At 37.0% G+C, this 17,129-nt stretch overlaps 3 protein-coding genes across 3 annotated transcripts; all 3 read left to right on the forward strand.

Annotated features, from left to right (window-relative positions):
• The first annotated feature begins 1,449 nt into the window (after positions 1-1,449).
• On the forward strand, positions 1,450-7,573 carry LOC132191268 (Chaperone DnaJ-domain superfamily protein). Its single transcript, XM_088510891.1, has 4 exons — positions 1,450-1,993; positions 6,135-6,204; positions 7,071-7,143; positions 7,178-7,573. Exons 1-4 carry the CDS (start codon positions 1,596-1,598, stop codon positions 7,282-7,284), a joined length of 648 nt encoding a protein of 215 aa, XP_088367017.1. The 5' UTR covers positions 1,450-1,595; the 3' UTR covers positions 7,285-7,573.
• A 1,022-nt stretch (positions 7,574-8,595) lies between these two features.
• LOC132192334 (membrane steroid-binding protein 2) lies at positions 8,596-9,839 on the forward strand. The gene is made up of 2 exons (XM_059607635.2): positions 8,596-9,006; positions 9,397-9,839. The coding sequence occupies exons 1-2, from the start codon at positions 8,675-8,677 to the stop codon at positions 9,593-9,595; spliced, it is 531 nt and encodes a 176-aa protein (XP_059463618.1). The 5' UTR covers positions 8,596-8,674; the 3' UTR covers positions 9,596-9,839.
• A 1,162-nt stretch (positions 9,840-11,001) lies between these two features.
• Positions 11,002-16,675, forward strand: LOC132191652 (uncharacterized). Its single transcript, XM_059606740.2, has 3 exons — positions 11,002-11,075; positions 11,271-14,568; positions 15,343-16,675. The coding sequence occupies exons 2-3, from the start codon at positions 11,308-11,310 to the stop codon at positions 16,312-16,314; spliced, it is 4,233 nt and encodes a 1,410-aa protein (XP_059462723.2). The 5' UTR covers positions 11,002-11,075; positions 11,271-11,307; the 3' UTR covers positions 16,315-16,675.
• The last annotated feature ends 454 nt before the right edge of the window (positions 16,676-17,129 follow it).

A 17,129-nucleotide genomic window follows, 5' to 3' on the forward strand; every position in this document is an offset into this window, starting at 1 on the left:
ACTTGGTTACGGGATTAAGTTACTCTTTATCCTAGCTGAATGTAGACCGTGAACAGGATATTATTGAAAAAAAAAAAAAAAAAAAAAAGGAGAAAAGAATCTTGGATGACAAAAAAAAACATCTAAAAAAGCCAAGTTGCCCATCCTTGGCCTATTTCTGCTCAGCCTTTGTGGTATTGTTGAAAATCAAGGTCATTTCAGCACACAGTTGGCTCTCACTTCAGTCCAAAGTTGGCTATCTTTTTGGCACATAGTTGGCTCATTTTTTATTTGGCCTTTGTAATATTGTTTAAAACCCAGGCCCACATCATCTCACAGTTGGCTCTCATTTCAGCCCAAAGTTGGCTTTCATTTTTTGCCCATAAATGACCCTCTTTTGTATTGTTATTTAAAGCGCATCTCTCATTACTGTCGCCGACCGCCCCGAGAAAAAAAATTAAACTCAAGGTTTCAAGGTCTTTCACCTTTGAGTGAGTTTGAGGGAGATGCTAGAAAATATTATGGGATTTGATTTCATTGTAATTGATTGTAATCTCCTATAATCAAATTTTATAATCAAATTTGATTGTAATTAGATTTACCAAACTTATCTACCACAATTCTATTGTAAAAGATATTTAGGAATAAGAGTATAGTATAGTCATTTGGACTTTATTTATGGATGTAAATTATAAACCGAATCACATAAAATATTTGTGTCATCTATTTTATTCTTTCGCATTTAATTTAATTTTGGGTAAAGCCCATATATCCCACTCAAACTATCACTCAATTGACAATGTACTCCCCAAACTATCAAAACATTGTCAATGTACTCCCCAAACTACCAAAACATTGTCAATGTCCCCCCTAAGGCTAGCAAAAAGATAAAAATGCCCCTATGTATTTCTCAATAAGACAAAAATAACCCTGTAAATTCAATAAATAAATAAAATAAATAAATTTTTAATTTTAAAAAAAAAATTTAATTTTTTTTTAAAAAAAGATTTTTTTAAACGAAAATTTTTAATTCTTTTTTTTTTCAAAACAAATTTTTTTTTTTAAAAAAAAAAAAAAATTTAAACGAATTTTTCTTTAAACAGAAATTTTTATTTTTAAAAAAGGGAAATTTTTATTTTCTTAAACAAAAATTGTTAATTTTTTTTAAAACAGAATTTTTTTTAAAAAAAAAAGTTATAAAAAAATATTTTTCATAACCAAAAAAAAAAAAAAGAAGAAATTTTTGTTAAATTTTAAATTTGCCACCCTTTGGATTTATTTATTTATTTTAGTTTTAGTTTTTTTTAGAAGTTTGAGTATTTTTTATTTTTATTTTACTAAGAGTATTTGTGGTTGGGAAAAATTGATAATTTTTAGTAGTTTGAAAGAAATTATCACAATTTTTAGTAGATATATGGACCTTTCCCTTTAATTTTTCTATAGCATTATGAATTTCTTCGAAATCTAGTGAATGTGCACCTTCTAGTTGGGCCAAATGGAGCAAGTAAACCAAATGAGAGAAAGAAAGCGGCTGTAGCAGCGCCACGACTCACGAGGTCCACAACTCTCTGAAATCAAAAAGGAAATATGATTTCAATCAAATTCATATACGGAAGATGGACGATCATTACAAGGTTCTGGGTTTGAACAGGAACGCCACCAAAGACGAAATCAAGGAAGCATTCAGAAAATTGGCTATCCAGCTTCACCCAGACAAGCACTCTCAATCGCCTCAAGCCGTTCGAGAAAATGCCACTCTCAGATTCAAGCAGGTTTCCGAGGCCTACGAGGTCCTCAGCGATGACCGTAAGCGTGCCCATTTCAATTTCCGCTCTCCTTCTGGGTCTGGTCGCTATGCTTCTTATGGTTATGGTTATGGTTATGGCTATAACAATAACAATTATGATCATTCTCATCGTGCTTGGAATGCCAAAGTTTATGAATCATCCACATTCGAGTCTGCGTTTCGCTTTCTCACGACCCGTGCCTTTCTTCGCAACCTTAGCTTTGCAGGGTATTCCCATTCTTATTATTATTGTCTATTCATTTGTGATGTCGCTTCTTTCTTTGAAAACATTCGTGTTTGTTTTCCTCTCGAGTTTGAACTGTTTGTTCTTTTGTATGATCTTTTGCGCCATGTTCTATCTTAGAACTGAAACCTCTTTTATCTGTATATAGTCCTGGTGAAGTGTGTTTATTTTCTTGAGAATCGGTCTTTTACTCATATAATTCTGCTTAAGGACTATGTAGATTGGTTCGTGTGTCCTCCTTTATGATATGTTAAATTCATCCGTGAAACCATTTGGCAAGTACCCTAGTCGGAGAGCTGCCAAGGTAACCCCCTAAAAGGAAGTAGAGAGAAACATGCACCCAATTATACTTTGTTGTGGAAGATAAGGTCCATGGATTTACTGAGACATAAAAAAGAGAAAAAAAAGTGAGGGGATAGTGGACAAAGCTTATTGTAATGTACCCGCATATGGAGAGAGAGAGAAGGAAAGAGAGTTTAGTGCTGCGGAATTTTAGTAATTGTAACCAGCTGAGGATAATCACCTTGGTTTTTAAGTTCTTTCTCTCCAAATGCTCTGGCTCCTTGAGCCAATGCTGGATTAGAGTGCACAGAAATTTATAGCGTAATCTGCGACATGCTTGGGCTCTCTTGAACTGGAGGCAAACAATCAAGCAAACAGGTAAACCTATTTTGAGTGCCTTCTAGTTCTCGTGAGCAATGCACTGACAAGGTGGGAGAGGGAAGCTTTGTGGAGGTTGGTGGTGGAAACTAAGTATGATTATCATTTGTGGGTAGGTTGGTGTTCTGAGGAGGTTGCGAGGCCCTTCAAAGTGATTGTGTGGAAATATATAAGGAGGGGTGAGGAAGTTTTCTCTAAATTTGTTAGAGATGAGGTGGGAGATGGGTTACAAGGTGAGGTTTTGGCATGGTTTATAGTGTGGGGATCAACCCATGAAGATTTCTTAGCCGGGCTTTAGTATTGCACATTGTAAGGATGCGTAGGTGGCAGATCATATGCGTTCCAGAATGGAAATCTACAGTGGCATATATTCTTTACCAGACTAGTGCATGGTTAGGAGATGAAAGTGGTCTCTTCTTTCTTTCAGCTGTTGTATTCTCAGAGTGTTGGGCAAGAAGGTGAGGATAGAATTTGTTGGTCCCTTCCAAAAAGAGAAAGTTTGAAATTAGGTCCTACTATCATGTGTTATTCACTTCTCTTAATTCCCCTTTTCCTTGGAAAAGTATTTGGAGAGTTAAGGCTCCTTCAAAAGATGGTGGCATTAGGGAAAACCTTGACTTTGGATAATTTGAGGAAGATAAATATGTCATAGTTGTGGATTGGTGTTTCATGTGTAAGAGGATTGAGGAATCTATTGATCACCTTCTTCTCCGTTTTGAAATAGCAAGAGAATCATGGAGTTTGCTTTACCATTTGTTTGGTGTTGATTGGGTTATGCCTAGTAGGGTGAGAGAGGTGTTAGTGAGTTGGAGAGGACAGATGGGAAGTCGTAATATTTTGGAAGTTTGGAGGTTGGCTCTTTCGTGTTTAATGTGGCTACATATTTGGAAAGAGAGGAATGTAAGGAGCTTTGAAGATCAAGAGACTTTAGTGTTAGAGCTGAAAAATATTTTGGGTCAAATCCCTCTACATATGGATAGCAGCATTTTAATAGTCTGCCATTTCTAGTTGTCCTGAGTTTTTGGATTTTTGTTCGTCTTTTTCTACATATTAGGGAGTTTCTTTGTATACTTCATGTGTAGTAGGGCCAAGTCCCTTTGCACTATTAATGAGATTGAATTATATATCAAATTAAAATACACTGATGATGTTTCAGTATGCTATATTTTAGCCAAGTGTTTCGAGAGATAATCAATGTATTTTACCTTCTTGTAATGCACACCTGTGACTTTGCTTCCAGAGAATTGTAGTGTCTTGTCTTTTTATATCTTTATATTAATATTGACTTCTTCAATAAGGAACATTTGTTCAATATGAAATTATACGTGTAATGATGTGTTTTGTTTCTATATCAGTTCTTGCTTATCTTGTCCATGGCCTAATTTTGGGCAAAGATTTAAACAACATTTAGTATCAGAGTTTCAGTAATCAGAACATGCTAATATCAAAGACTCATAAAGCTGATTAAAGTTGAAGCTAGAGATGGGTACAATACAACACTGAGGGTGGTTTTCCCCTGTTTATACCAAAAAGAAAAACGTTGAGTTTATATCCCTGCGAATTGTTTCAAAATTCATGGTGTATTAGTAGAGATGGCTTTCACAACATGGCTAACTTTAAGGCAACTAATGCAGATCCGATTGAAGCTAAAGATGGAGAAAATGGAGTGTAGAGGGTGACGTTTCCCTGCTTCCTGAATACTCCAACCAATATAAAGTGAAAAGAAAAAAAAAAATCACATTTAGAAATCACTAAATAGGCTTTAGATGCAGTTTTGAATTTTTACCTTTTCTAAATATTTACTGGCTGTTGTTGGATACCTGAGTTGGCATCATTTTCTCTGTGCATGGCCTTGATGTCAGAGCTGACCATGCTCTTACAATAGTGCAATTCTTATGCATCTAGCATTTTTATCGGTTATTAGAGTCAAAACTTCAATGTGAAACATGTGAAGTGTGAATTGAAACGTCTAAAGCCATATTCTAATAATAATAAATACATTTTCCAAATGTGTCCTTTGTAAGCAATGGACAACTTGGGAAATTGTGTCATATTTTAGCTAAAATTTACTGTTGATGGTATAGGTTTTTGTTTTATTTCTTTAAGAAAATAAGGTCGTATGTTATATTGTTATCAAGGGCTGGGGTAAGTAATGTCATTCCCATTACACGAGTGAAATAAAATTCTTACTATTTTTTGGTTATTTTTCTTTTTTGCTCGTTTTCTCCTTTCAGTGAGCTCTTCCTCTCTCCTCATGTTACCTCCCCACCGACACTTCTCTCAATCAGAACTCGTCAGGTCTACTTTTCACATCTCTCAATCAAATTCATCAGATCTATTCCTGCATGAGACCTTTTTTTATTTTATTTTATCTCTTTTGGTTTCCATTCTACTCCCATTCCTTGAACAAGAAACATGGGACGGAAAAATCTTGTGGCTTTTTCCATTCCTTAACATGAGTGCACCAAGAATTGTGATGGGAAAAACTTTAAAATTGGAATGGAAACCTCATTTGCAACAATCAATTTTCCCTCAAAGTAAAATGTGTTTTTTAATTTCACTTCGGTTTGAATTTATTAAAGGACTTTTTTTTTTTTTTTTTTTCCTGCATGGTATGTTATTCTTTTTCTATAAAAGGTCTACAACTGCTGTGAAGGAGTGAGTTGACTCAAGCCGGTGAAGCAATAAGGATTAAATGGAGACCAAAATGATGAGGGCATAGATAGTAAAAGAGGATATTTTATTCAAGGACAATAATATAGTTTTAAATAGGATCGATCACGGAAAACTCTCTGTTTAATTGATCCCAATAACTGTGGGGAAAGGATTCACTTAGTTGATCTGCATCAATTGGGATTAAGATTTGATTGAGTTGACTTAAGTTGATAGATCATTTAATTTTATGCATGAGATGGGGAGGGTAAAAATAGTTCCAAATGTGATTGGTGTAGTTTTATCACTCCGTGGAATTATTGATGTTTGGAAATTTTTTTCCTTGTATTGCTGAGAAGTCCAATTGGGACCCTTGAATTGTCCATGCTCTAATTCCCACAAATTTTGTAGAAAATATTCAATAAGATTAGAATAAAAATGTAAACCAAGGATTTTGGTACCCCAAAAAAGTGGTAGAGCCTTCTTCTAAAAATTTAGACCCCTTTCTTTTTTAACTTGAAATTTACACTCAACTATTCATTTTGGAAGTTTTTTAGTGTGAAAGCTAGGTTTGAGTATCATCATTTGGGCCCAAATATTTGTTTTTAAAGATGAAATATTGGTAGATGGCCAGGGTTTTTGTATCTTATTGAATTTCTGTTATTTTACTTGTAATGTTGAATTCCTTACAATTTATCTAGCAATTTGAAGATGATATTACTTTTAAACTACTCCTAGTTCTGTGGCTATTAAATAAGGTGTATGTTAAGCAGCTTTTCCATTCGAAATTGCTGATACAGGATTTTTTTGCAGTGCTTTGTTAGGTGGAATGTTTATAATCGATATGAGCATGGAGACCCTATGGAAGACACACAACTCTGGGGTAGGTAACCGATTTTTATTCCCGGCCCTTCCATCTCCAGTTCTTCAGAGATTTTCTCTTTTTCTATCTTTCTTTCCAAGTAATGGCTGTTAATATAATAGTGTGATATATAACAAATATAACCCAAAACCTGCTTCACTCCAGAAATGTTTTTAACTGCAGTGCTATGACACCTTCAGGATAACCGATGATACAATAGACAGCTCCATGTATATTCTGTTTTGATACGGTTAGAGATGTTCTTTTTTTGTTGCTCTTTTCTTTTATTCAACTTATATAATTTTTCACTCGCAAGGAAGATTTTTCAACTTTCCTAGATATTTGATAGTGGCACAAGCCTGCATTGTTTTTTGTGTCAGTTAATTGATATTTCTCTCAGGTTTGTTGGCAGATGTTTTATAGAATACCTTGGTTCAATAGTAGCAATTATGTCAAAAACATCAAAAGTACCATATAGTTCACCTTTCTTTATGTGGAATCCGCATGATAGTGTGATGCAGAATGGAAGGGCTAACTTCGAGACCAAAGAAACATACAACAATAGTATAAGTACTATGCAGGCTCCAGAATTGCATTGGTTCCATTATAGGTTTCATCTGATAATAGGCTACTGTTTGTTGGGTTTCCTTTTAGCTTTTTATTTCTTTCTGGTTGACTAGTTTTATATAACTATTTCTATTGGGCCTTCTTGTTTCTGCGTTTTTCTTTTTACCTTTTTTTTTATTTATTTTTTATTGAAGTTCTTTAGCTGCAGTTAGGAACTTTCTTTTTCATTGTCTTTGATCATGTTTAAAATTTGCACCTAGGATTTAAGTAGTTAAACTACTTTTCAAAATTCTTATGGGAAAAGTTGATTTTGCATTCAGAAATCATTCGAAGAAGCCATAAATTCAATTAAGAAAGTTGAAGCCGTGGATTCAATGAAGGAATCTGAAAAAGAAGCCGTGGAGTCTGCTAACTAAGAGGGCTAAAACCATTCAAAGATCACTCGAAGAAGCCTTGAAGTCTGTGGAGGAAGCTAAAGCACATATTGATAAGATGCCTTCATCTGAAAGTAAGATATCAGAGGGCTATGGTTGATGTCCCTCTTTGCCATGGACCAATCTGACTAGAAATTTCCCTCTCCTTTACTGTGTAGTCTGGATGTATATAATGATATAAAGCAAGGGTTTTAGAATTGTTGGAGAATGAAGTACATTGCTCTCCAAGTGTTCCTTTTTGTTTGTTTTATGTATTCTTCATATTATGTTTTTTACCTTTGTTCCTGGTTTCTGTCATAGCTGCATATTCAGATGTAGATATGCTCAGTATAACACATTTGAGATAAATGTATCATTACCTTCTCAGCATCAACAAGTGGTTCAACTCATTGGGCTGTTTTACTATTGCATTATTTTATTTACTTTTTCCATTGGGAGAAGATGTATAAATGAACATTGTTAGCATTTGTTTGTGCAAATGTGGATGAAAATTGTTAGCATTAGTCAGCCTTTCTGCCAAGAATTTCCAGAAGTTGTAGTGCATTTTAAAATTGGAAATTAATTTGCCTGTAGGGTTACGATGAAATGGTAGTGGCAGTGCTAGAGAAAAGCAACTGAGAATTTGCTCGGCAAATTGTCTACCCATTTTTATAGATGGCCAATTTACCCCACAAATTCACTGTTTTTTTTTTTATTTTTTAACTTTTGCCTCCCAAACTATAAATGCTAATTTTGCCCCTGCCCCCTTCTCCTGCGTTGTCTACTTGAATAAAACCAATAGTTTTTTTTTTTTTTTTAATTGCCATTATTGTGTAGAATGAGTATATTTATTTTCAAAAGATTAGGAATGGTAGATGAACGGTCAAGGAAGCCACCCTTTCTTCCCTTGGGGGTGGCCATGCAACCACCCCTGTCTTCTCTTGGGACGGCAGCACGACCACCCATTTTTTTGTCTTATGCGGTGGTTGCATACCGCCACTCTCTTGTTTTGTCATAAAGACTAGAGTGGTTGTATGATCATCCCAAGATGTCTTCTTCTACATTGATCGGAGGCACTCCCACCCCAACCACTAGAAGGGAAATAGTTTTATCATTTTATCTTCCCAACCCGAGTATTTTTAACATAATAAACAATTTTATGTGCATGTGATTGGCACATGTTAAAATTTCCATCCAATCCAATAGAAAAATCTAACTTAGGTATAACTCAATAATTTTGTAGTTTTTAGATCCGAGTTGTAATTTAGAGGTGGAGTTAAAGTTTATATTATATTATTAAAAAAGACTGAAACTTTAATATTATTTTTTTGAAAAATATTATCCACCTGGAAAAAAATTTGGAGAGGAGAAAAATAAAAATAAACCGGAAGCCATTTTTGACTCCACCCACCCACCCACACTTGACAAAAAATCAACTTGTTATATAAACAAGTTGGTAGGTGGTGGGAAAGAGAAGTTGGTGGGTGAGGTTGGAGTTGGAATTCCAAGCGATGGCGATGGCGGTGTATACGACGGTGATGGAGGAGATAACAGGGTACACCGGGCTATCACCGGCGGCCTTTTTCACAATTCTGGCTCTCATGGTTATGGTCTACACAACGGTGTGCGGCATGTTCGTCGCTCCCGAAGATTTCAATAAGCCCCCCGTTGTGATGGCCAACAACTTGAGCTCCAACATTTTAAACATGAACAATTCTACTGCTAAGCCGCTCCAGCTGGGAGAAGTTACTGAGCATCAACTCAAGGCTTACGACGGTTCTGACCCCAATAAGCCCATCTTGATCGCCATCAAAGGCCAGATCTACGACGTCTCTGCCTCCAGGTGCCTCTCATGTTTCTTGCAATTTATGTATTCCTCCTATCAACTCATTATTTATTTATTTACACTCACTCACAAGTCACAACATTGCTGGTTCTGAGATGATCTTTATCTTCTTCTTATCTATAAGCTAAGAGTAAGATAAATATGGGTTTGAATAGGGTTTATTTGGGTTTCCAATGGCGTTTAAACGGGGTTTATTTAGGGTTTATTTGTGGGTTTGAACGGGGTTTCAATGGGGGTTTAAAGGGGGTTGCAATTTACCCTGTTCCCAATTTAAGTTAATATATAGATTTCTTTGTTTTATAGAATTAGGTGAAGTAATGAAAGTAGGATGTATGAGTAAGATTTTGGAGAAATGAGAGAATTCATTGAATTTCAATTTATGTGCAGGATGTTTTATGGTCCGGGTGGGGCGTATGCAATGTTTGCTGGAAGGGAGGCCAGCAGAGCCCTTGCGCTTCTGTCTTTCAAGCCCCAGGACATCAATGGTAACCTTGAAGGACTGGATGCATCGGAGCTTGATATTTTACAGGACTGGGAAGATAAATTCATGGACAAATATGTGAAAGTAGGCCACCTAGCTAGCTAGCTAGTCCCACAACCAACCTGGGCCACCCCAGTGACTCACAGCTAAATTTAATCTGTTGGTGAACTGATCATGTACAAAAAAAAAATGCTGAAATTTTCATCATGTTCTTTTTTTCCCCTGACCCCTCCCTCCATCAGCCTTCTGCTCTTTTGTGTTTTATTACTACTGCTGTATAGCTGTAAACTGAGCTCAATATGTGAGACCCCTAAAATAAATCTCTTTAAGCTAAGCTACCATTTCCTTCCCTAGCTGTTGTTTGCTATTTTTCTTATCAACCCTACTTGTACACCAAATATCTTATATTGGACTTGGAGAATGATGTTAGAACGAACAAATACCATATGGGAATGAAAAAGTTTAGGTGAAAAGAAATAGGAAAAGAAAGATACAATAGCCGACCTTATAAGAAACAAGCATTTTGGACACCAATGTCGGTTGGAATATACGGAAAATATTATAACGCTTCTAAAAAAGCTTTTTGGATTTGAGTCTTATACTTAGTATCGCCCTATCCGGGAGAGATAAGACAAAATATAACGTAAAGTTAGAAAGTTTATGCAACCATTTGTATTAAACTCTGGATAATTAAGATATATATGCAATTATTTTAGTTAAAACTAACTAGATTCATCCAATCGACATTTTAGGAAAAGACAATGCTATTTTAGTATGAGAACTAAAATTATTCTGTTATTATTTGTTATATAACTGCTTTTACAGTTACTGACCAAGTTTTGTTTCTCACCGTTTAGAAAGAGGATGAAGCCTTGTTATTTTGAGTAATAACTGTAAATGACATATATCACATTTTTATTTTTTCACAACAATATATTTCCTGCTGGATCGGATCCAAAAGGTTGCATAAAAGTTCAAAAAATAAATAAATAAATAAATTATTAATTAAAGATAAAGATAAAGGTAAGCGCCAGCATAAGCATAAACATGGGAAGAAAGCAAAAGAATAAACGAGGAAGTCATGATTATCCCCACGCTCCCCAATTACTCTTAATTAATTAATTTTTAAACAAAGCAAAAACAAATGGCCAATGGCTAATGAGTAATGGCCGTAGCGATTGCATGCAACCAAGCGCCATTGCAATCTCCTTCCAACCATTCTCAGATCAACCGCTAAAGCAGAATCGAAATGGGTATAATATGAATTATTGAGTGTGAAGAGACTTTTTCCTTTTACCCTTTTTCGCCATTTCTCTCATCTTTTCTCGTCTCTCATAACATATACACGATACGCCTCCGGATACAGCTCTACAAAGCAATTCTTGGTGTTGTCAAAGAGAAAAAGTTGAAAAGATCAACAAACAAAAAAAAAGCAGAGGGATTCCCATTGCCCTTCTCCTTTGCTTTCCTCAAATCTCAATCCAAGCTTCTCACTCTTTCCCTTTCCTCTCTACATTTCCTTTTACTTCATTTTTTTTTCTCCCAGAGAGATTTCATACTCAAAACTGGCGCATCGCTTTCTCAGGTATTCAACTTTATCTTCATCTTATGGCTCTGAATTTCTTGTGCTCCCATCGTTGACGTGGGTTTATGCTCTAGACTGTTTCCCGATTCTTCTGTTTTGTGTTTTATATGTGTACATGTTTCATTGTATTTACTTTCGGGACTTGGTTATTCATGGATCTAATGCGTAACATTAATTTGCTTCTGTCCGAAACAGATTGGAATTGCAAAGAACATCGGGTGGTGAGGGAGAAATGGGATCAAAATTGGAAATTGCCGTTCAAATGAGAAAAATTCTGATCATATCAGTCAGAACGTGCTACAGATCAGTTTCCGGTCATCCATTCCTTGTGGGTATGCTCTGTTTCTTGTTATTTCTGTACAAATCTTTTCCTTTCGCATTTTCCCTTTTGGTCTCTGCGTCCCCTGTTTTGTTCTGCACTGCTCTTCTCCTTGGGACTCTTTTGAGTTATGGGCAACCCATCATGATACCCGAAATTGAAAAAGATGATCAGTTTGGCCATTCCCTTAAGGCTGGGGTTTCGGGGAATGCCACTGTTGTTGTTGATGAGAGAGATGAGAGCTTTGTTGTAGAAAGACACGCGGGAAAGGGAAGGGATATAGTAGAGGAGGAGGCTGTTGAGGGTTCTACTTCTGCAGAAGATAAAGCCGGCAAGGTCGAGGCTGATGATGGGTTGGCTGATTATGTGCCACCGATTGATCATGGTTCCCGGGAAATTCAGTTAGAGAAGCGAGCAATAGAGGAATCTGAGGAAGAGTTTCACGGTTTGGAATTGGAAAAGAAGAAGGAAATTTATCAGGAGAACTTGGGGATTGAAGGTATGTCAGATGATGGGGAACATCTTGAGAACCAATATGGTGTGCTTCACAAAGTGGGAGATGAGAGTCTTGAAGTGGAAGGCATTGTTAAGCCGCTGGGAGAGTTGGTTGATGCTGATAAGGGGGATCACTTGGATTTATCTGCTTATGCTGATAATGATGATGATGATGATGGTGATGATGGGTCTTTGGATTCAGGGTCTGATCTAGCGGAGAGTTCCTCGCCAGATGCTTCAATGGCTGACATCATTCCATTGCTTGATGAGCTCCACCCACTTTTGGATTTGGAAGCTCCGCAGCCTGCACTTATGTCCCATGATGAGTCAGATGTCGCTTCGGCACAGTCTTCTAAAAGTGATGATGGCAGTGTTGACTCGGACGAAGAATCAGAAATTCAAGGAGAAGAAGTAGAAGATGGTGCTGATGAAAACGAAGATGATGAGGAGGAAGAAGAAGCACAGGGAGGCAAAGAGGATGAAAGTAAATCGGCAATCAAGTGGACAGAGGATGACCAAAAGAACCTCATGGATCTGGGGACTTCGGAGCTGGAGAGGAACCAACGCCTGGAGAATCTCATTGCAAGGAGGAGAGCACGGAAAAACATGAGATTGATGACTGAAAAGAATTTAATAGATTTAGATGGCGCTGACCTTACCTTTAACGTTCCACCCATTTCGACAGCAAGACACAATCCATTTGATCTCCCCTGTGATTCCTATGAACCACCTGGTTCTGCACCATCTATACTGCTGCCTAGACGAAACCCTTTTGATATTCCTTATGACCCAAATGAGGAAAAACCTGATCTCAAGGGAGACAGTTTTCAGCAAGAGTATACGACATTCCACCAGAAAGATACATTTTTCCGTAGGCATGAAAGTTTCAGTTTGGGACCGACAGGCCTAGGGGGTCACAGGAAAGAGATGCATGATATTAAATTCAGACCTTTTTTTGTGCCAGAGCGGTTTGCTTCAGAGGGAACAAGCTATTCCTCATTCGAGAGGCAGTCAAGTGAAGTTAGTGAATCGAAGTTGAGTTCTGTTCCTGATACTGAATCGGTGAGTTCTGCTGCTGATCAAGATGACAAGAAGCTCAATGAACAAGATTTTTGTCAAGAAACAGGATTCATCTCCAGCATAGACCATGCTTCTGATCGTGTTCAACATGGAAGCCGATTTTCTGAAGATATTGATTCTTTGCAGATGGAACCAGTTGAGAAGAGAGATGTTCACCATGATGAGTTTGAGATAACATTGGGGCAAGTTGGAAATCATTCTGGAATGGATTCCAACTTGTCTGAAACAGGAGGGGCAGATACTCCTCTGGAAATTAATACTAGCGAAATTCATATTGAAACACAACCAGTTGAAGAGTACAGCAGTAGATCAAGTTTGTCATCGTTGTCAGAAATAGATGAGAAAATATCTTGTGCAAAAAAAGAAGAATCAATGAGTTTGGATATCGAAGAATCTGGCAGCTCAATGCAACGTTCTCTTGAGGAGCCAGATTTCCACTTTCCGAGTGGAGAGGTGGATGAACTTCCACATGAGCCTGTTTATGATTCAAGCCCCTCTGCAAGTGAAAAGATCCTCCGTTTTTCCTCCATTTCTTCTGATTTGCAAGCAGAGATATCTGAAATGGGTTCACCTCCAGTTTCAATTGAAACTGTTCACGTTGCTGATAAGGAGTCTGAATTGCACAGTCAGAGCATAGGGAAAGATTCTTCTAACGATGAAGAAATGCACGCAGCATCCTCACTAGCACATCCAGAAGATGAAATGGAACCAAGGTCGAGGGAAGCACAAGAGTCGGGTGAGGATGAAGTTACTCAGGTAGAGTCTTCTGGAGTTAACCACGGTGATCAAAATGAATGTGTGATGCCTGAATCTTTGGTTGAGCATATTTCAGTTGATTCAAGGTCATCTTCTCCTGACATTGGATCATTAGGATCAGTAGAGGAGAAGGGTATGGCATATAAGAAAGAAAGTTTGTCTCATGAACACGATCAAGTCAGCTCCTCGAGTATTGATCCTGGGATTCTTTTTGATAAGGATGTGCATGAGAAGTTAGATTCCATTGCTTCTAGTTATCAGATGGCTTATGAAAATTTAAATTTGTCTAGAAAAGAAGAACACCCTCAGCCTTCAATGGTGGTTGAGCATGCGTCAGTGATATCTTCAGAAACTGAACCTGTTGAGCTGCATGCCATTGTTAGGGAAGAAAATTTTCAGCTTGAGCAGGATCAAGTTTATTCATCAAGTTCATCAGATTCTGGATCTGTAGGTGAAGGCTTGATGCATAAGCATGTAATTCAGCCTGAACAGGACCAAGTCCAGTCATCAAGTTCTTATGATGCAGAGATCCATGAGGGGGGCCACCAAGATGCAGTTGAGAAGTTGGATTTGGTGGCTTCTTCTCCCCAACATATTCCTTCCAGTGATTTATCTGTGTCTGCCTCAGAGGAACAACAGCCTCCTTTGGTGACTGAGCAAGTTATACGGGTTCTTCCCAGTCAGTCTACTTCAGAAACTGAACATGTGGAGGTCCATTTGTTGAATAAGGAGGAAATTGTTCAGTTCAAACAGGATGAAAGCACTGATGCAAAAATCAACCCTGGTCTCCACCAAGATTTGGATGTGAAGGTGGTTTCTTTCAATGACCATGATGAGTGCAGGGTAAGTCTTGCAATTACTCTGCTTCTAGTTATTTTCTCATTCCAATATATTCCTTACATTTCTTGTTCTAGTTCTTTTTGAAAGATTGATCTCGTTTAGTAATGAAGTGATATTATATAAGTAGTGTACATTACTTAGCAACTTCCTTTTGTTTGGAATGGTTAGATTCGGACCCTTCTTCCTCAGGTAACTTATACACACCCAGACTGATGGAAATAAAATTGCAATCCTTATTATTCAGGCCTTCGTGCCTTTTTATGTTTCCTACTTATGTGATGGGTGGGCAGAAGGGGATATTTGTACCAGATAAACTACCACAAGGGTGATGCCAAGCTGAAAAGAAAGGTGCTCATTTTTAGTACCAGAAAAAGGTCATGTTTAATTGGTCAAATGAACGTGCAGTTGCATGATGCTGACATATCTATGCTAAACTTTTAGTATGTGATTATTTACCCGTATGTTTGTGGTTCTTGTATCTATACTCTCACTGTCAACTTGGATCTTTTTCCTTTTTTAAAGTTTTTCTCATTTTCTGAATTCTTTGGATTCTATTAGCATTTTTTGCTTTATGATACTTGCATGTTTGTTTAAACTATACATGTGCATGATACCTGACACTGATTCCCTCCATTTTATCTGTCCTCTTTATCTTAGTCAGACGGCTCATGTTGTTTTGAGCAATTGATCTTTATGGTATAACAATGGCTAGAGCATAATTATACATAGTAGTAGCTGACGTAGGAAACTAACCACGGCTGGTCCAACATTTGGCAGGAATCGTGTAGCAACCTGGCAGAGCCTTCAGAGGTTGTGAGAATCACCAAACATGGAGATGTGCCAGAAGTCCTTGATCCCAAGCGTAAAATTCTGCCAAATCCGACTTCCTTGGCTTCTGATTCCACTCAAATTGATATCCCAGCTGAGATTCCTGAATGTAATTCACCTACCGGTGGAGTGGATTTGCAAGCTGATATCCCTCGTGGAATTGTAAATGAGGACTATGTTAAGGTCTTAGAATATGTAAGCTATTCTGCAGAAGCTTATGGTTCTCTCGATGCCAAACAAAATATCAATGAAGAGGCAGAGGAAATAAAAGAGATTGATGAAGGATTGTTGTCAGAATTGGATGCAGTTGGGGACTTTAGTGTCAAAGAAGTTGTTGGTGAGCCAGAGGAATTTAACGTTGGGAGTACTGAATTTGATTTGCTGCATAAAGATTCAGAACCAACAAAGAATGAGCCAGACCTCCCAGTTCTTGAAGCAAGATCACTTGAAGATATTGACTTGGCTTTTAAGCAGCTTCATGAAGGAGTAGATGTTGAGGAAGTCATCCTCCCCAGTATGGTTGATGATTGGCTAGTTGTGGGAGAGTCCGATGAACATGTGGAATCCAATTCAAACATGAAAGCAGTTGATGCAAAATCTCTGGAAGATATTGATATTGCTCTCAAGCAAGTCTCAGAAGTTAATCTTCATGAGCTGCCAGAACCTTTGGATTCAAACAATCAATCATCATCAGCAGAGCCATGTGAAGTGGGTTCTGCCAAGAAGACTGAACCAAGTGATGCAGGATCTGTTGTTCAAGAAACTAGTACTGTTTTTGTTGATAAACCAGAGCATGGATCTGATGAAACATCTGAGAGTATCAGTTTAAGCATATCTAATTCATTGAATATAAAAAGTAAGGAGGAAAAATCTCACAGTACAAGATTTGCTTCAAGCTCCAGCTCGAGGGACTTTGATTGAAAATGAAGATTTAACAAGAGAAAGACAAAGAAAGAGTTTTGTGATTTTTCCTCGTTGGTTTCTTAATTCTTAGTGGCTTAGTGCGAAAATGGGGCTTTTGATTTTGAAGCTTGGTGCCATCCTGTTTTGATCAATGTCGTTTCGTTATGTAATCTGATCTATATGCATTGCTTTCTTCAAGAATTGAGTTTTGTTTGAATTCTTGAAGCGTGAAGGTTTTTGGTTCTATTCTACCTTTTGAATGTGTATTATGTATGAGGGGCTTATTGGGAGAAGGATTCTTTTAAGCGGTGTACACAGTAAATTATATTTTATTTTTGGATGTAAAATTGTTGATGTGATTGAGGTTTTAGGCTGTTAACTCTCTCTCTCTCTCACACACAGTTGAGCACAGTAAATTTTATTTATTTTATTTTTGGATGGATGTAAAATTGTTGATGTGATTGAGGGTTTTAGGCTGTTAAATGCGCTTTCTTCCCGTAGTAAATTTTATTTTGGAAGAACATCATTTTAGACTTTTTAATTATCATGTGATTTGACATACTCTTAAATATTGAAACTTCTTAATTTGAATCTTTGAATTTTCAATTACATTCAATTTGAACCCTTCCGTTAATTTTTGCTGTTAAAACCCTTAAAAAAAAAAAAAAACAAAATTACGCTTCAATTTTCATTTTATTAAAAAAAAAAAAAAAAAAAAAAGGAAAAAAAGGGTCACAAGGTAGCCCAATCGAGGATCACCTTGTGATTTTTTTTTTTTTTTTTTTAAAGGATAATTTCACTGAAGACCCTTAAACTTTCATCTAATTTGACAA

Source organism: Corylus avellana, chromosome 10, assembly GCF_965113065.1.
Source record: "Corylus avellana chromosome 10, dhCorAvel1.hap1.2, whole genome shotgun sequence".
Taxonomy (NCBI): Eukaryota; Viridiplantae; Streptophyta; class Magnoliopsida; order Fagales; family Betulaceae; genus Corylus; species Corylus avellana.

Coding starts and splice junctions, on each gene's coding strand:
- LOC132192334 (XM_059607635.2), top strand. CDS start 8,675: ATGGCGATGGCGGTGTATACGACGGTGATGGAGGAGATAACAGGGTAC. Junction 9,007..9,396: donor TACGACGTCTCTGCCTCCAG/GTGCCTCTCATG, acceptor ATTTATGTGCAG/GATGTTTTATGGTCCGGGTG.
- LOC132191268 (XM_088510891.1), top strand. CDS start 1,596: ATGGACGATCATTACAAGGTTCTGGGTTTGAACAGGAACGCCACCAAA. Junction 1,994..6,134: donor CGCAACCTTAGCTTTGCAGG/GTATTCCCATTC, acceptor ATTTTTTTGCAG/TGCTTTGTTAGGTGGAATGT. Junction 6,205..7,070: donor GGAAGACACACAACTCTGGG/GTAGGTAACCGA, acceptor TTTTGCATTCAG/AAATCATTCGAAGAAGCCAT.
- LOC132191652 (XM_059606740.2), top strand. CDS start 11,308: ATGGGATCAAAATTGGAAATTGCCGTTCAAATGAGAAAAATTCTGATC. Junction 14,569..15,342: donor ATGACCATGATGAGTGCAGG/GTAAGTCTTGCA, acceptor AACATTTGGCAG/GAATCGTGTAGCAACCTGGC.